Here is a 15757-nt window from a genome sequence, read left to right on the forward strand (position 1 = left end):
TGGGTCGCAAGCAAGCCCAAAACACAGAAAGGCAAAATTCCACTGGATCTTAAGGCTCAAGAATAATCACTTCTGTCTGGATACTCTGCCCTCCAGGCCCACGGGGGTGGCAGCATCACCCCTCACTGCCCTGCGGGGCAGCCTGCCCCTTTGGCTCTCTGGAGTGGCCCTGCCCAAGCTGCTCACTGCTTTGGTCCCAACCCATTGGCTTGGGGCAGGGTCATTCTGGCCCACTGAAACCAGAGTGGCAGGCCCATTCTTTGAGTGAACAGCCTTACCCTGGGGCCAGTGGTAGGAGTAAAGACTTGTGCCCTGATGATCTCTCAATCACCTTCAATATCCTTCATCCCTTTTCTTGAGGGACAGTACATGTTCACAACTGAATAGCTTTATGGTCCCATCTTACAGAATCCAAGAAGTCCAATAGTGTTCCTTTATCTTTCCCTGATTTATCTTTACTTCAAACTGTCAATGTCCCTGCTGGTACAAGCCCCTCTCTGTTGATGCCTTCTGCTGTGAGATGGTTGATTAAGTCCAAGAGCCCCACCCTTTCTCTCTTAATCAATGATTGTTCAGTAGCACTTCTGCTATTCTCTCCAAATCAACCTTTCTCATTTTTTGTAATGTGGATAGGCTGAGAATTTCCCAGACCTGCACATTAAGGTTAAATGAGGTCATAAGGGCAGAGCTCTGATGCAATAGGATTAGTGTCCTTTTAAGAAGAGACACCAGACAGCTTGCTCATTCTTTCCCCCTTGCCACACAAGGACACTGTGAGAAGGTGACTATCTGCAAGCTAGAAAAAGAGAGAACAACTCAGCTGGCACTATGATCTTGGACTTTCAGCCTCAGAACTGTGAGCAAATACATTTCTATTGTTTAAGCTATCCAGTTTCTGGCATTTTGTTACAGCAGCCCTAGCAGACTAATATAGGCAGTGTCTACTAAAAGTGAACATACGTCAACCCTATACTCAGTGATTTGACTTCTAGGTTTAAATTCAGAAGAAATGAGCGTATGTGCACACAAAAAGACATGGACAAGAATGTCCATAGCAGTAGTATTTGTAATATTCCCAACCTGGCAGTAGCCCAACTGTCCATCAACAGTAGAATATATGGTAAATATGACATGTTCATAAAATGGAATATGACATGATAGAAAAAAATGAAAAAATTACAACTATATATACCTGCATGGACACATTTTACAGAAATAATAATGAAGGAAAGATTCCAAAATGAGAAAGCATATACCCTATGATACTATTTACATAAAGCTCAAAGCAATACGTTTTTTTTTTTTTTGACCTGGGTGCTGTTCCACTGGTGTGTTTGCTCTGAAAGTTCATTACTCTGTACACTTTGTCTATTTTCTATTTGTCTATTTTCTGCATATACTTTGTATGCCAACAAAATATTTGCATAAAAATAGTCACTCATTAAAAATGTTATACCATTCTAATAATGGAGAATGAGTTGATACACTGTGTGGTGTGAGGATAATGTGATCTGCTGACTGTGACTGACCAGTCAGTGGCCACAGCAGCTTGGCCCACAAAAAGGACGAGGTGGTAGAGATCACAGTGGGCAATTTCTGGGAAGTCTTGGGATAGTACCCTAGCGACACATCACGGTATCCTTCAGTTGTGTAACCTTCAGCTTAGGCAGGTAACAGCTCTTTAAAACACTTAACTTCAACTGCACAAACACACGTATCTTCTATACTAAAGTATCTTTTAAAAATCATTTTATACTTCTGGAGGTAATTTAAGTAAACTCTGAAAATGCCAAATCATAATGGGTCAGTCCAGGGTGTTCTTGGTCATTGACTGTCCATTGTACTTTGTTGAATAAACCATTTTTCTTGCCAGTGTCTCAATGTCCTCTGTGGATATCTGAAGCCTAGGTTATGAATGGAGAATTTTAGGGGGATAACTTACTTTTCTGGAAGCTTCCCTTCATTCTCTGCTAGGAGATCAGAAGACATAGAAAGGATCTCATGGCTATAAATTTTGGTCCCAGCTATGATGGACCAAAGGGCAGAACCTGAGGCACTCTGAAGAGATTCTGAGGTGTCAGGGAGTCTAGGGGAAACTTGGGGCTCCCTCCAGTCAGGGAAAGGCATGGTTGCCAGAGCCAGGACTGTAATCTATGACAGTCTTCCCAACGGAGGCAGGCGTCTCTCTTTAGAGACATATCACCTTCCTTGTGCCCACCCCAGGGGATCCTGGCATCCCAGCCTCTGCTCCTTTAGACTCCTTCCAGGCATGTAAATATGACTCTCTTTTTTTCTCATGAGGATACTTTGTAATGAAAAGCCCCCAAGGTCCATGGGCCCAGAGTAGCCATGACAGAGTTTAGCTTCTCTTTTCCCACCAGACACACACATGCACACGCCCGGCATGGGGATCTCAGAACACTCACCTGGGGCGTCATCCCATGGCAGATGTACACAATAGGAACATTCTCTGTCTCTGGACCCTGATCAAGACACAAATCGGTCTTCAGGGAGTTCTGCAACTGAACACCAGACGAGAGGCAGTCACATAAGAGAGAGAAATAAAAGTGTTAAATCAGGAGAAACAAGCATTCCCCTGAGACAGGCTCTGCTCCCAAAGTCATCTCTTATTTCAGTCAACCCTGAATACTACAGAAATCAACAAGTGCCAACAAATACCAAGAAACCAACAGGGTTGGCCTTGCATAACGGTGTCGAAGGCAGAGCAGCCCCCTCTGAAGGATAAGAACTCAGATGCTGTTAAACAACATGCTGGATTTGGGGAGCTGAGAGGGTTTAGGCACACACACACACACACACAAGATGGTGCTACATTTCTCATCCTCTCCTTTTGCACAAGGGTGGCGTAATGGCTCAGTGGGGCCATCTCCGCGGGGCTCATTGGCAGGAGCTCATTGGCATAATGGCCGACAGAAGTCCCTGGATAGAAGACTTTGTTTCTGAGGGTTGGGGGAGGTGAGGGACATGTCAGCTGTTTGGGGGCCTGGGATGTCCCCTGGGATCAGGCCTTCTTTGTCTCTTTCAGATCCAGCAGTGGTTGGCCAGGCCCCAGTGGGGACTCAGCTGATGAAGTTTCCCTAGAGCAGAAGGTCTGGTGGGTGAATAAGAGAGAAGGGGACCAGAGAGGGAACAGGAGAGGGGAGAGGTGTCTCTTATTCTGACCTACAAACACATGCCAATCAACAGTACAAAAGTACTCTGAACCAATATCTTAGCCCATCTAGGTAGGAAAGCTGATATTCAATGTCCCCTTCTGGCCTAAGCCCACTCTCAGCCCTTGGAAAGGGCAGCTTATGGTTCACGTGGCCCTGCTTACATGCCACAGCTGAGGAGATCAGGGAGGGTACCAACTCATAGTTCAGAATGAATTAACAATTCTCTTTCTTTCCTCCTCTCTCCCCATCCTTCTCTTTCTGGAATGTGACTGTCTCATCATCCTCTTATTCTGCCCTAGGAATCCTGCTGAGAGACCAGACACTGTGCTCAGTGGGTGATGGCCACTCAGATTGTGGGACCATTTAGATCGGGTATGGGGTCTCTGCTGGGCTTGTGCAAGCAGAGAAATCCAGCTGTGATGAAGGGGGAGATGAAGCAGGAGGCAGATGGATTTAGAGGCAAGAGAGATGATCCTGCCCCCGTTGTGGTTTTTGTGGCTTCTCAGCACGAGTGCCTGGGTCCAGCTGTACTTCAGTTCCTGGGCCTGTAAGAGAGCTTATGGTATCTTTACCCACTTACACTGAAGCTAGCTTACATAGCTCTTCTTAGTGATCAAAGCACTCTATTTACAACTGGAGGCTAGAGATTGGGATCCAGGGGAGACCAGGGCAATGGGCCACGGGTGGGTCATCTATCCGGGGAGGGCCAGAGGCAGACAGTGGCTAAATTTTTGTAGTCTTCATGGATGTGGTAGGAGTGCAATGAACCCAATTAAGGAGTGTGAAGTGCAACAGATAACTGGAGGCCCACACTTGATCTATGAACATCCTGTTCTTGACAGGGGACAAAGAACAGAGTCAAATTCTTTTCTTTTGAGCTCCCTTTCTCTTACTGGGTGATAGCAGCTCAATCTCAAACTTGGAGTTTAGAGGTTCTGAAGAAATATGAACATGTGTCAGCTCCCTAGGCAGGGCCCCAGAAGCACCCATGCAGCATAAAATCCTCTATGATAAACCAACTACCTGACTGACCCATGTGGGAGGAGCATATGCAAATATACCCTGGACTCCTCCCATGGCCCACAGAGGGCTGTCTGTCACATCTGAAGCCGGGATCCATTAGTGAGACCTGCATAAAGTTTCAGAAAGCCCTGTTGTCAGACGTGGCTCTCCTGTGGGACCCCAAAGCTGGCCTCTGAATGAGGGTGGGTGGTGACTTTTGATAAAGTCCTCTTTGATTCTGTGTCATCCATCCCCCATTAAGCAGGTTGTCTGTTGAGGAAGTTGGGAGAGATAGGCTGAGATGAAATCCTGGCTCCAGCTGTTTGGTCTTGGGCAAAGCAACATAACTCCTTGTCTGTTTCCTCCTCTCTCTCAAATACAGATAATTATAGTGCCAACCTCATAAGTTTGTGGATTAACTGAAATAATCTCTGCAAGTGCTTAGCACAGGGCCTGACAAATAGCAAAAGTGTGATATAATTGTTAGGTGCTATTATTACTGCAATAACTATCCTGAAAGCCATTCAGGGAAGTTAGCTTTTATGACTACATCTATGTGCCAGGTACCAGGTGAAGGGCTTCCCATGCATTATCCCACCTAATCCTCAAAATTACTCAGTCAGGTTGGTAATATTAACTCTCTTAAGGGTGTAGGAAGTGTGTTGTAGCAAGAAGCTCTGCCTCACCTCTTGGTCTGTAATGCTGTTCCCACTGCAAGGACCCTCCACTTTGGCCTTCTCTTTTCCCTGACTAAACCCTCCTCCTCCTGTGGTTCTCAGCCTCTCTGTCATTCTAGAAGCCTTTCCTGACCTGCATCTGGGCGTGAGGCCACCATACCTCCATTTCTCTGATCGCAGCACTTACACACTGTATTCTTGTCACTTCTCTGCTTGCCTGGCTCCTCTATCAGTCATCAGACTAGGTCTCAGGCTTACTCACTGCCTATGACACAGGACAGTCCTGGCACATATTAGACAGCAAGTACATACGGGATGAATGAGCAAAGAAAATGAGTAATGAATGAATGGCCTCATAGTTGGAAAAATGGTAGAGCTGGAGTCTGTCTCCAAAGTCCAAGCTCTTTCCATCATCAAATAGTGACAATCCTGAGACTGTGAAAGATGACCCATGAAGTGATATGACTCTAACCTTTAAGGTTTTACAAACTGCCAGGGTTACACAGTGATTAAGTAGCAAAGCTAACTTTCAGAAGTAGGCATGTCTGTTTCCGGATGCTACTCCATCTCTCCTGTCAGCACCAGAGCTAGGATTATTCAAAGTCATGCTGTCTCCCAGGTCTGGAGCTCAGTAATTCTAGAGGAGGCCCATGCCCACACTACAAGGCCCATGATCCTTCTGCCTGCCAGAGGCATTAATGAGACCTTTTACTAGATTAATGGTATGGGTTATACAGACTTGACAGTGGCCTGAGAGTTCCGAGGGGTTATCTGACCTGAGCAATGAAGTTTAGGCATGAGTTGGAGGGGAAAAAGAAAAAAACCTTTACCGAGAAGACATCTGGTCTCTCCACTTCAGAATAAAAGTAATCACCAGGAAGAAAGATTCAGCTCCACAAATCCTCTTGCTCTTGCACTGCATCCTGCCTCAACCACTGTCACCTTACTGCCCTAGTTGAGTTCATTATGCTCCTGGACAAGCAAGTGTCTCTGCTCATGTAAGAGCCCAACCATGGAGGAGGCAGGAGAGAAGGGGTCCAGCTGAGCCCTGAACGGTAGCTGGCAAATGAACATGCACAGGGTCACAGAAGTTCTTCCATTCCCAGGAATGGCTGACACAGCTCAGCCTTCTGGAGTGGTGGGAGGATGGTTTTCAGCATGACAATGTTAAAACAGCCCTCACTGTGGACTCAGCCAGATCTAGATCACAACATGGATATGCCACTTACTATTTGACCAACCAAAGGTTTCTGGGTGTGATCTGGGTGAGGGGTCTACATGGTAAATGTGCTATATGTACTCCTAAGATGCGACTCTTTCGCTTAGATGACAGGAATGCCTTGGGCCCAGACCCAGGATTGCAATGGCTGCGTGCAAACACCTCCACTGTTATGCCTCTCTGGCTGAGTTTGGCGAATACTTCTAGCTACAGCTGATAGCTTGGTGAGACCACGAATCCAGAAGCTTGCCTTGGCTCTCAGAGGCCTGGGCCAACAGCTTCTCTGGAGCCACAGTGGCATGACTGTCCTATTTTGGTCCAAGAGTAACCAAGCAGCACATAACGTGCTGTGGGCAGTGTATCAGCTGTGTCCTCAGGATGGTTCCGGGGAGGAGGATGGGGCGGATGGGCACCTCACAGTCCAGTGTGCTTCCATGGCGAAGACAGGATCTGGGGCCTCAGGCAGAGCGGCACCAGCTGAGGAGTTTGACATCTGAATTATACCAGCCTGAGAAGGGGAGAGGCTACTGGGCGGTTCTCTCAGGACATGTCAGCCACAACATGGGGACTCTCGTGGGAAGACATGACCCCCTCCGATAGGCCTCCGGGGACAACAGAGGCCCTGCAGGGAGGTAGAAAGGGGCAGTTCCTGGGAACCTGGCTCTGTCTCCTTTAGAATCCTAGGATGTGAACGTTGGCAGGCCCATGGGAACAATGAAGCCAGCCCTTCAGCAGAATTCTTCCTCTCCAGGCTGAGGCTGTGCCCATTAAGTTCCTGTTGAGGCGGGCCTTGAACTCAGTTCTGGCCACAGACCATCAAAGGAAGAATTCTTCCTTCAAGTTTTCATCCTGGAACATCTACAAGGTCTGAGGGGACAGTCCAAGGGGAGGAATGGGAGTGATATCAGAAGGTGATGCTCTAGACTCAGTTTCACTCAGGTTGACGACATGTGTGAACATGGGCAGGTCACTGTGCTTCTTTGTTTCCCCATCTGTAACACACCAGGGGCAGGGACTGAGCCTAGTAACCCCAGGGGATAGTTATGAGGCTAATTGTGAGGGCTTAGCTGTCATAGAGAATCTTCATGTGTTCGCTCAGCAAAAACCAGGAAAGATATCCAAAAATCAATCAGTATTTAAAATACCTTAAGAGTTGTAATGTCCTGGGGATATTGGAAGCATGGGGAGAGTTTATCATCTCCAGAGTATTTTAACCTCAGACACAAAATACATTTCTATATCAGAGACTTTCTTCTACCCGTGAGGACAGCATTATTTTACCCCACTTAACATATGAAGTAACTAAGACTCACAGACATTAAGACACTTGCCCAGGAAGTGGCTGGGTCAAGATTGGAACCGGGTCCATGTGGATCCAAACCCTCTGCTCTGCCTCTCTGTCTTGCTGCCTCTGCTGGGGGAACTGCCAATCAATAAGTGGTACTAAAACATCACTCAAAATCCAATGAACTCTGGAGGGATATGTTTCCCAAATCTGCTTTCTAGGAGGCTCTGCGTGAATGGAAGACATAGCACCTTGGGTAAGAGAGGCATGCAGGCTGGTCAGTAGAATCTCAGGCACCCATGCTTGGGAAACAGTTGGGGGTGTCTTGCAATCTTAACTTAACTGCATGTTTTTGCTTTACTAAGTGGCATATTCATGTTCGGGGCCAGAGCTGAATTGCTTAGGATTGAAAGGAGAGGCTAAGCACCTCTCTCAAGGGAATGGAGAGGTGTGGGCTATGAATGTATAGGCTACTTCACATGAAGCTCCAGAAACCAGCCTCTTGTCCACAGGTCTACCACAGGTCCCACTTGGGTGGACGTGTCTGGATGAAACCCCAAGGCGGGCTCCTTACCACCCCGTAGGCAATGATGTCCGAGTACATCCTCATCTCTGGGTACACGCTGACCAGGTACCACCGGAAGGTCTTGCACTGCAGCTGTTTTCTCAGAGCCTTCCTTGCAGTGATGTCCCCAATGTCAATTCCTGAGTCCTGTGCAAGATGCAAACACAGAGATGCAGCCACCACCATGGTACAACTTTCCCCTGAACCTCCCTAACCACAGTTCTGGAGACTGCCTGGTGAAGGCATTACCTGGGAACTTAACTCAGGTATTTCCCCATGTGTGCCTTGGCCCCATACCCACACCTGTTTGGTCTGCAAAACAGGAGATCAGCACTGATGGGGACTGTTATCAAAAGCCGTTGAAAATAAAGGGACTAAGTCCTTAAAAATTACTAAAGAAAAAAAAGTTGTAGTCTTTGTGTAAGTAAGAGAAATGGAAGAATATAGTCTGAGTAATGTTATCACTTTGGTGATAAATGTCTATATAGTCAAAGCTATGGTTTTTCCAGTAGTCATGTATGGATGTGAGAGCTGGACCATAAAGAAGGCTGAGTGCCAAAGAATGATGCTTTCAAATTGTGATGCTGGAGGAGACTCTTGAGAGTCCCCTGGACAGCAAGGAGATCAAGCCAGTCAATCCTAAAGGAAATAAGTCCTGAATATTCAGTGGAAGGATTGATGCTGAAGCTCCAATACTTTGGCCACCTTGTGTGAAGAGCTGACTCATTGGAAAAGATCCTGATGCTGGGAAAGATTGAAGGAAGGAGAGAAGGGGGCAATAGAGGAAGAGACTGTTAGATAGCATCACTGACTCAATGGACATGAGTTTGAGCAAACTCCAGGAGATAGTGAAGGACAGGGAAGCCTGGCGTGCTGCAGTTCATGGGGTTGCAAAGAGTTGGACATGACTGAGTGACTGAACCAACAACACGGTTACCTCTATCTCAAAAGATAAGATGAGAGATTCTGAACTGTGTGCGGAGAGGGAGAGGAAAGGAAAAGAATTGAAGATGGAATACTGCTAATTCTAATACTATTCCTAGTGATCAGGGCAGCTAAGGCTTACACAACACAATGTGCCAGGCTCTATTCTATATGAGACAGACACATATATTTTTATATTTTACTTATATTAAATTTTTAGGATTCCATGGCAGCTCAGCGGTAAAGAATCCACCTGCAATACAAGAGACCTCGGTTCAATCCCTGGGTTGGGAAGATCCCCTGGAGAAGGGAATGGCTATCCACTCCAGTATTCTGATCAGGAGAATTCCACGGACTATATAGTTCATGGGGTCACAAAGAGTCAGACATGACTGAGCAACTTTCATTTTCACTTTATATTAAATTTACATATATGGTCCTATTTAAACTCATGAGGAAGCACAATATAACCCTCACTTTACGGATGCGGGAGGTTCAGTGACGTCCTGGGTGACTTGCCCAAATTCCACAGCTAGTAAGTGATGGAGTTGAAAGTTGAACCCAATCAGCCTGGGTCTGGAGTTTGTGCTTTAAAATTTACAGGGTATTTGCAGGAGCCTGCCCTCCTGACTGCTTAGACCAAGTTCTTGTGGAAGAAGCAGAGCCCCTCTCTCTAAGCCTGGCGGGGGATGCTTAGCATAGACAGTACTGTGTCCCTCATTTCCCAGGTATACCAAAGAGGTGGCCCTGAGCCATTGAGGTGCAGCAGGCAAGGAGCAGTCACAGAGACAAGGGTGTGTCCTTGAGTGAGAGCGAGAGAGAAACCCCCACATTTCTTGTGGTCCCAGGAAGCCCTGGGACCTGCACCCCAGCTGTTGAACAGGGCACAGAATGAGCTGAGAAAGAGCTGATGCCACAGCAGAAGATGGAGAGGGCTCCCTCCAGCTGGGGATCGGATGGAAACAGGTGATATCTCAGAGGATGACACCATGGAGCCAGGGACCAGCCGAGGCAAGTGTCATCTCATGAGATACCAGCCCAGAGTGGAGACAGGAGGATAGGGAAGCACAGGTCTCTACCTCTGACACTGCAGTCCCTGGGCTGCCAGTGTGACCCATCTGGTTCTACCATCAATTCTGGGATCAAGTTAGTGGGGTTGGGAAAATAATGAAATTGACAGTTTAACTCTGAAATGCCTGGGAAAAACCACAAAGAGAGTTGCTGCATGTATCTGGACATGATCAGAACACATTTTTGATATCAGACAATAGGGGCTTGAGTCAAAACAAAAATAGATATAGAAGAAATACATTTATTTTTGTCTACTGGAGTTCAGGTCATGTAAAAATTTGAACTTGCTACAGCCTGAAGGTTTAAGTTCTGGAATCCCAGGGTGCAATTTCAGTGAGGTTATGCCCTTTGAGCATTTCTTGACAACCTCTTCTATGGTTGATCTGCTCCCAGCTCCTGCCCAGAGCCTTCCCAGGAACTTCTACTTGGCCTTTCTCTGCTGGACCCCCACTCTCTGTCGGTCAGGAAACGTGTCCTGCTGATCTCTGTGCCCCTCGTCTAGCACTGCACCTGAACTCTACGGATCAGACCGAGTTGAAAAAATATGTATGAAACAATGAACACCTCAATTGACGATAAATGTATCCTGGTCAATCCTCTGTTAAGTATTAACTTAAAGAAATCTGTTAAGTACTAACTCTTTAAATTTCTCTGTACTTTACCCTTACATCACGAAGCTATTTCCCTGGACCCAGGACATCCCACTTTATGCTATAATGTCTTTATGTGATGACAAAAGAACACTGTCTCAGCTTTTACAGGAAGCCACTAGAAGAATCTGTCTCAGGAAGACTTCTGTGTTTTCCTTAAAAATCTAGGTTCCCATGGGAAAACTTTCTTTCTACATTCAGGATCAAGGGAGAGTTTGGCTCTCTACTTATAACCTAATCAAAAGTGGGAGAGAGACAATACATCTACTTTAGAGAGATAGTACACTCTAACTTCTAGGAGACTCAAGAAACAGAGTTTTGCTCAGCTTCCAAGCCTGGATATCATGTCCCTTTCCCCTTCCTGTTTATTAATTGACTTTTGCCTTCCCATTTTAATGGTTCAGCACATCTGTACTGTGCTGTTCGCTCTAAATTGCATCAAACTCTATTTCGGAGCCGGAGGCAGAAGTTGGGAAATAAGCAAGCTTCCTCAGGGAAGGTCACCTTGACCCTTATTATTAGAAAACAATACACGTATCTTCCCTTTGTGCCAAACAGTTAGTGTAGAGGGTTGAACAGTGCCCACCCAGAACCTCTGAATGTGACCTTATTTGGGAAAAGGGTCTTTGTGGATATAGTTAATTAGAGATGTTGAGATGATTCTGGATTTAGGATGATCCTAAATCTTTATGAGAGAAAGTAGAGGAAACACAGAGACAGAAGCATAGAATGAAAAGACACATCTACAATCCAAGGAACCCCAAGAGCCCCCCACAAGCTGGAAAAGGCCAGGAAGGATCCTCCCCCAGGGCCTTTGGAGGGAGCGTGGCCCTGGCAGTCCCTTGACTGTGGGCTTCTGACCTCCAAAACTACCAGAGAACACATTTCTGTTGTTTTAAGCCACCTGGTTTGTGGTAATTTGTTTTGGCAGTCCTGGGACACTAATATACTTAGCCACAAATAAAGCTGTCCAGTATTCCTGCCTGTGTGTGCAGCCACACACAGAATTCCTTGTAGCCAAACCTCAAGAATGGTGGTCGCCTAACAACCATGGTGAGTCATCCTTGGCACTCAGCCCGTTTTCAGGCAAGAGGAAGCAGGGGCGAGTCTAGAGTTTCCGAATCCTGCGTAAGGAAATATTGATGCTTTGCTGCAGACTGACTTTCTGTTTGCTGATAAGCAAACTGACTTTCAATTAAAGGAGAGGAAGCATGAGTGGAAGGCTCCTCTGATCTTCCAAAAGCTTGGGGCTGCACATGGTAAGGGAGTGGCTGAGAAAGCTGGTTCTCTTCAGTGCACGGCCCGGGAAGCACTCTGCATAAAGGGCAGCAAGGGAGGATGACTGCCTGACAAGGGCATTCTAAAGATCAGGTGAGAAGGCAGAAGGTGCAGGTGATGACATCGACAAAAAGAATTTACACTTCTCTAACACTTTCTATGAGCGACTGAACTGAACTGAATGCTTTCTATTGGCCAAGCACTGATCAAAGTCCTTCCACGTATTAACTTACTTAATTCTCCAAGTAGCCAACTAGGCAGGGTTGAAGGGTTCCAGCTCTGCATTTGTAGACAGAAGCTTAAGTAAATTGGGAGCAGATGTGCCCGGGACTGAGCAGAAGGTATTGCGATGCTGCCACGTCAAGGACAGCTGGGGAAAGTCCTGGGGAAAACACAGAGGGATGCAGAACCCACATTTCCTTCCTTTTATTTCTTTTTAAACTCATCTCTACTGAGTGCCTAGACTGTGTCAGGCACTGTCCCAAGCATCATGAACATAAGCAAGAAGAAGTAACATTCTGTCTGAAAGGAGAGTCTGAAAGATCCAGACAAGTAAACAGACTTTCTGCACAGAGTGTGAAGCATGGAGGGAAGCAGAGAGTGTTGGGCAATAGAAAAGGGGCCCTTGGTCCATCTCATGGTGTGGGGCAGCCAGGATATGGGGAAGGGGAGGACAGCAGTCACAGAAAGCTTACTGGAGTAGGTGATGCTATGGGTGAGCTGGGAAAGATGAGCAGGTAAATGAGCGTTACCCAAATCTGGCTTCCCCAAACCAGCACCTAGAGAGCTTTTCATAGATTCTGGCACCACTACACACCTCCTCATCAAAATCTCTGAGGATGAGACTCAGAATAAATATTTTTAAAAGGTTTCCAAGTGATTCTGATGCAATTGATCAGTAGATCTGTTTTTGGGAGTCATTGATCAAAGGAGAATGGGATCACACACGTGGCCAGCAGATTCATTTGTTAATAAATGTTAGTGAGGTTTTACTGAGCCCTGACTATGAACCTTACTTGGGCTAGACCTGGTGAAACAAATAGGAATAACACAATCTGTCCTCAGGGAGCCCATGGTCTAGAGCAGTGATTCTCAGCCTGGATGAACATTAAAATCCCCAAAGAGCTTTCAAAAAAAAAAAAAAAAATCCCTAGTTCCCTTCCAAACCAATTAAATCATAATCTCTGGGGTGGAGCCCAAATGATTTTAAAGTTCAGCCAGATTTAAGAGCCATTGATCTAATGAGAGAGAGATTTTTCAGACAACGGAACATTCTCTTGCAGGGTAATGATGCAATGACAGAGACACGCAGGGGAAAAGGGGCATTCTTCCCAGATGGGACTGGCTTCTAGAGAAGATGTCAGCAGAGCTGAGTCTAAAAAGATGGAGGAGAAGTGGCAAGGGTGGAGGCTGGGGAAGAAGTTTTGAGAGGAATTGCAAGCAGAGAGGACAAAATGGGCCACCACAGAGATAAGAAACAGCCTGACATGGACGGGGCACTCAGGGAAGTGTCCCTAGTCCATGCCATCTGCAGAGCCTCCAAAATCAGGGTGGTGGGTGGTGGGACTGGGGAGGCGGTTGGAGGAGAAAGTGTAGATCCATGTCCAATGCTGGGCTCTATGCCTGATCCCGTGCACATGGAGAGTCGTTTGAAGATTTCAAGTAGGACAATGACATGGTCATTGTGAGTTTAAAAAGATGACTTTGGGTAGTGGGAAGGATAGATTTAAGGGGTAAGACTTGAGTCAGGGAAACCAGCCAGAGGCTCTTGTAGAGGAAGAGGCAAGGCTTGAACTCAGAAGTGAGAGGAATGGAAAGGTGGGCTCGGTAATGGACTGGGGATGGAAGATGATTAAAGAATGCCACTCAGAAATAAGCTCACAAGCCTAGGCAGAGGGGGGCATCGTGCATTTAGATAGAGGATAAGAACAGAAGCAGATTTGGAGAAGAAAGATATACTCAGTTTTGGTCAGATTCAGTCTGAAGTTCCTGTGGGAACAGCCAGGGGAAGATGTGCAGGTAAAGTCTGAAGCTAAAGGCAGGATTCAGGCTAAAGAGAATAACTAGGAGATCCTTTCCATGTAGGCAGTGTAGAACCCAAGAGTCGATTGGATTACCCTGCAGAGGTGTATCACAAGAGCAGGTGGCCAAGGACAGATCCCTGGGGAGGACTTTAAACATCCCCTGGAAGTAAAAGTTGCCCACAAGGAGTTAGGAGCAGTCAGAGAGATGAGGACAGTCTAGGGTGTGGAATCATGGAGCCAAGGGAGTGAAGAGGTTTAAGGAAAAGGTGGGGTCCTATAAGTTGAAGACTTTAAAATATTCATTAAATTAAGCAGGTAGGAGGCCCATGATGGCTCTGTCAAAAGCAGCTTCAAGGTAGTATTGAGATGTGACTTCAGAAGTGAATGGGAAGTGAAAAGTGGCTCTTTCCACAGGCTTGAGAGAGGCAGAAGCGGGAAACTGGACACAGTAGCGAACAGGGGGTCAAGAGGAAACACAGTGACCTCTTCCTTCTCCTCCTGAAGGCTTTATCCTGGACATTTCCACCTCTCATCTGTCCTTCTTGTCTTACCCCCCCCAGCCCCCACCCGCTTGACTTGGTCTGAACTCCTCTAGGAGTCACCAGCAGACACTGAGTTGCATCATTTTCCAATTACTTTTACTCAAAGTACAGTCAATTCTCCACCACTCTCTGGATTTGCTGTCTTATTTCAACATCTGTCAGCTGCAATGGTGGGGGGTGTGGTGGAGAGGGCTACAGAGTTTGCGGCATTACGGGTGCAGAGAGAAGGGGGACAAGGGTACTGACAGGACCCCAGTCCTTTACAGAACCCAGGGAACCACACTGCTTCGCTGGTGAGCTCCTGGGGAATTTCCAAGTGTGCTCAACATTTTGCTATCAGAGGACTCCCACAGCCAGGCTCAGCATCCTGCCCAGAGTGCTGTGATCCAACGCCCACAGCCACAGATGGGTCCAGAACGCACCACCGTTTCCCTAGAAACACTCCCACTGTCAGAGCTGTGTTCGGGGCTGGTTCATCAAGGCTGGCTGCACTCCCGCTGGTACTGCTGGGGCTCCTCCTTCTTTCTCCCGACTGCTGAGGTCTCGCTGATTGTACAAGGGTGCAGCCAACCCAAGACCCCTCCCCCTGGTGGTGGCCCTTAGGGGGCTGCTTGAAAGCTCCCTCCCAGCCTACTTTCTCAATCCCTCAGCCTGAGTTAAACGTTAACTTGGTGGAGACATCAGGAAACAAGGCCTTCACACGGAAACTTTAAGCAAAGATCAACCATTTTCCTGTCAGGAAGAGAGAGCAGAGGCTTTCCAAAGGACTCTCGAGGCAAAGCCATGGCCTTGGGCGGAAAGCAGGAGGTCATGCAGTCAACAGCTCCATGTCACATAAAACGCAACATAAGCAATGACCTTCAGGCAGACTGGCTGGCAGGCAGGTGGGGATCCCGTGGCTGGCATCTGTTGGGTTCGCCTAACCCAGCTGTCCAAAGTCATTTCCATATGACATACAGCAAGGCTGTACAAAGCTACCAGAGATATATCACTTTCTCTCTTGCCCTTTTTTTAAAAAAATTATTTACTTTTTAATCGAAGGATAATTGATTTACAGAATTTTGCTGTTTTCTGTCAAACCTGAACATGAATCAGCCATAGGTATACATATGTCCCCTCCTTCTTGAACCTCCATCCCATCTCCCTCTCCATCCCACCCTTCTAGGTTGATACAGAGCCCCTGTTTGAGTTCCCTGAGATGTACATACAGCAAATTCCCACTGGCTATCTATTTTACGTGTGGTAATGTAAGTTTCCACAATACTCTCTATATACATTTCACCCTCTCCTTTCCTCTCCCCATGTCCATAATTCTGTTCTCTATGTCTGTTTCTCCATTGCTGC

The 15757-nt window shown here is 46.8% G+C and overlaps 1 protein-coding gene across 1 annotated transcript in view; it reads right to left on the reverse strand.

Annotated features, from left to right (window-relative positions):
• Positions 1–15757, reverse strand: part of GALNT18 (polypeptide N-acetylgalactosaminyltransferase 18) — a 343041-nt gene that overhangs the window by 47252 nt on the left and 280032 nt on the right. Inside the window, exons 8-9 of the mRNA XM_065944890.1 lie at positions 7934–8071; positions 2427–2522 (exon numbers count right to left, since the gene is read on the reverse strand). Coding sequence (XP_065800962.1) covers positions 2427–2522; positions 7934–8071 — 234 coding nt within the window. The remainder of the gene's footprint in view (positions 1–2426; positions 2523–7933; positions 8072–15757) is intronic.

This window comes from Muntiacus reevesi, chromosome 9 (assembly GCF_963930625.1).
Source record: "Muntiacus reevesi chromosome 9, mMunRee1.1, whole genome shotgun sequence".
Taxonomy (NCBI): Eukaryota; Metazoa; Chordata; class Mammalia; order Artiodactyla; family Cervidae; genus Muntiacus; species Muntiacus reevesi.